The sequence below is a fragment of the Austrofundulus limnaeus genome, unplaced genomic scaffold (assembly GCF_001266775.1).
Source record: "Austrofundulus limnaeus strain Quisiro unplaced genomic scaffold, Austrofundulus_limnaeus-1.0 Scaffold424, whole genome shotgun sequence".
NCBI lineage: Eukaryota > Metazoa > Chordata > Actinopteri > Cyprinodontiformes > Rivulidae > Austrofundulus > Austrofundulus limnaeus.
Window position 1 is genome coordinate 35,098 of NW_013952826.1, and position 1,801 is coordinate 36,898.

Sequence of the window (1,801 nt, forward strand, 5' to 3'; positions counted from 1 at the left end):
AATTCAGTTTCAATTTAGTGAAGTTTATTTTCTAACCAATGCATTCAATTTCAAATTATGAACATTCAGATTCAATCTGAACAATTCAAAATCAATTCCTGCTGGCACAAGTTTTATCCCATACCATTATTTTAATTTGAAACTTGAGCAAATAAATGGACGTCGATAGGCAGAAATGATTTAAAAATGCTTTCATTTATGAAAATCTAAAGATTAAAACTTGTTTTATCTGATGTGTTCTGTTTATTCACACTCAGATTCAGCTCCTGTTGGCACAACATTTATCCCACAGCTTAGCTCCTGAATCTTCAGATGCTCAGAGGAAACATGGAGGAGGTTCAAACCTGCAGAGCGTCCTGGTACTGAACAGAGGCCGTCATGGCGTCCTCCAGTCGCTCCATCCTGTCCCTCCAGGTCCGGTTCAGACCCTCCCAGGCAGCGTTCATCTGAGAAACAGGAGGTTTGTTTATGATTGTTTAAATGACAGAATAATGTTTGTTTTATCAGAAAGTTCTCACCTCATCGATCGTCTTCTTCACTTCAGGTTTCTCTGTTTCTCCACAGGCAAAGATGAGGTCAGCTCCGAGGGTCCTGACGAACTCCAGCTCCTCCCGCAGGCCATCTGTCTCCGCCTTGATAGCCTGATAAACACGGTGACGTCATTTCACCTCAAACAGAAACCCCTTCTGCCTCTCTTAGCTCCGCCCCCTCCGTACCTCAGCGGCTTCGATCTGCTGCTTGATGAGCGAGGGGTCGACTCCGGGGTCCTCCAGCTCCCTCACGATGTCCTGCGAGTCTCTGAGCGTGCTCAGCAGGGCCGCCACRTCGGACCAGAACTTCCCGGCCAGGTCCAGGACGTCGTTCAGCTTGCTCTCCCGGTCCTCGGCCCGCTGCCGGATCTCGTCCCACAGGGAGCGGAGGCGCAGGAGGCGGGACCGGACGGCTGCAGGGAGCGAGGAGGTCAGCAGGAAGTACTTCCAGGTCTTAAATCAGTTTTTGTTTGTTGAACAGAAACTCACCCTGAGCTGCGGGGTCGTCGTGGGCCGCCCGGCCGATCAGCTCCTCCCCGCGGGCGCAGAGGGCCGAGAAGCTCGGCAGCAGCTTGTCCAGCTCCAGGCCCTGGGCGCGGTGCTCCGCCAGCTGCTCCCGGATYTTCTCCACCTCCGCCGCCACCGGAGGCGGCTGCCGCAGGCGCTGCACCGCCCCCTCCAGGGTCTCCAGCAGCGGGTCCATCTTATCGTGGAACTGGGAGGAGGGAGGAGCGAGGGAGGGAGTTAGACGAGGAGGAGCGAYGCGTGGCGTGGAGGAGCAGAGCGGCTGACATTTTGAAAGTGAGAACATCCTGAGACGGTGTGCGGGCGGGACATCTGCCTCTGACCTGCTCTGAAACACTGATTTAACTTTTACTCCTTAAAGATCCACTAATTTACAGATGTCTGTTAGATCATCTCTTCTTCCTCACTTCATCTCAGCTTCACTTTCATCATGTCATCCAGTTTGTAACGAAAACTAAACTAAGATTTAATACAGGAAGGGAAAAAACACAAAACAAACACGATCGACCCGTTAGCTGCTGGTTTATAACGAATCTGAGGGAAGTTAAAACTAATCTGATTAAATCTTATGGGATAAATSTYGTGYCAGCAGGAACTGAATCTGAATTGCTCAGATTGAATCTGAATGTTCATAATTTGAAATTAAATGCATTGGTTTGAAATAAATTTCACTAAATTGAAACTGAATTTAAAGTTTTGTATCTGAATTAATTTGCTTTGAAACTGTATTTTGGTTTATTAAAAAC

The 1,801-nt window shown here is 48.7% G+C and overlaps 1 protein-coding gene across 1 annotated transcript in view; it reads right to left on the reverse strand.

Moving 5' to 3' along the window:
* macf1a (microtubule actin crosslinking factor 1a) overlaps positions 1-1,801 on the reverse strand; it is a gene marked incomplete at its 5' end in the record, with an annotated part of 93,266 nt that overhangs the window by 23,417 nt on the left and 68,048 nt on the right. Inside the window, 4 exon segments of the mRNA XM_014024456.1 lie at positions 345-446; positions 519-641; positions 717-943; positions 1,020-1,245. Of these exon segments, the coding sequence (XP_013879910.1) occupies positions 345-446; positions 519-641; positions 717-943; positions 1,020-1,245 (678 nt within the window).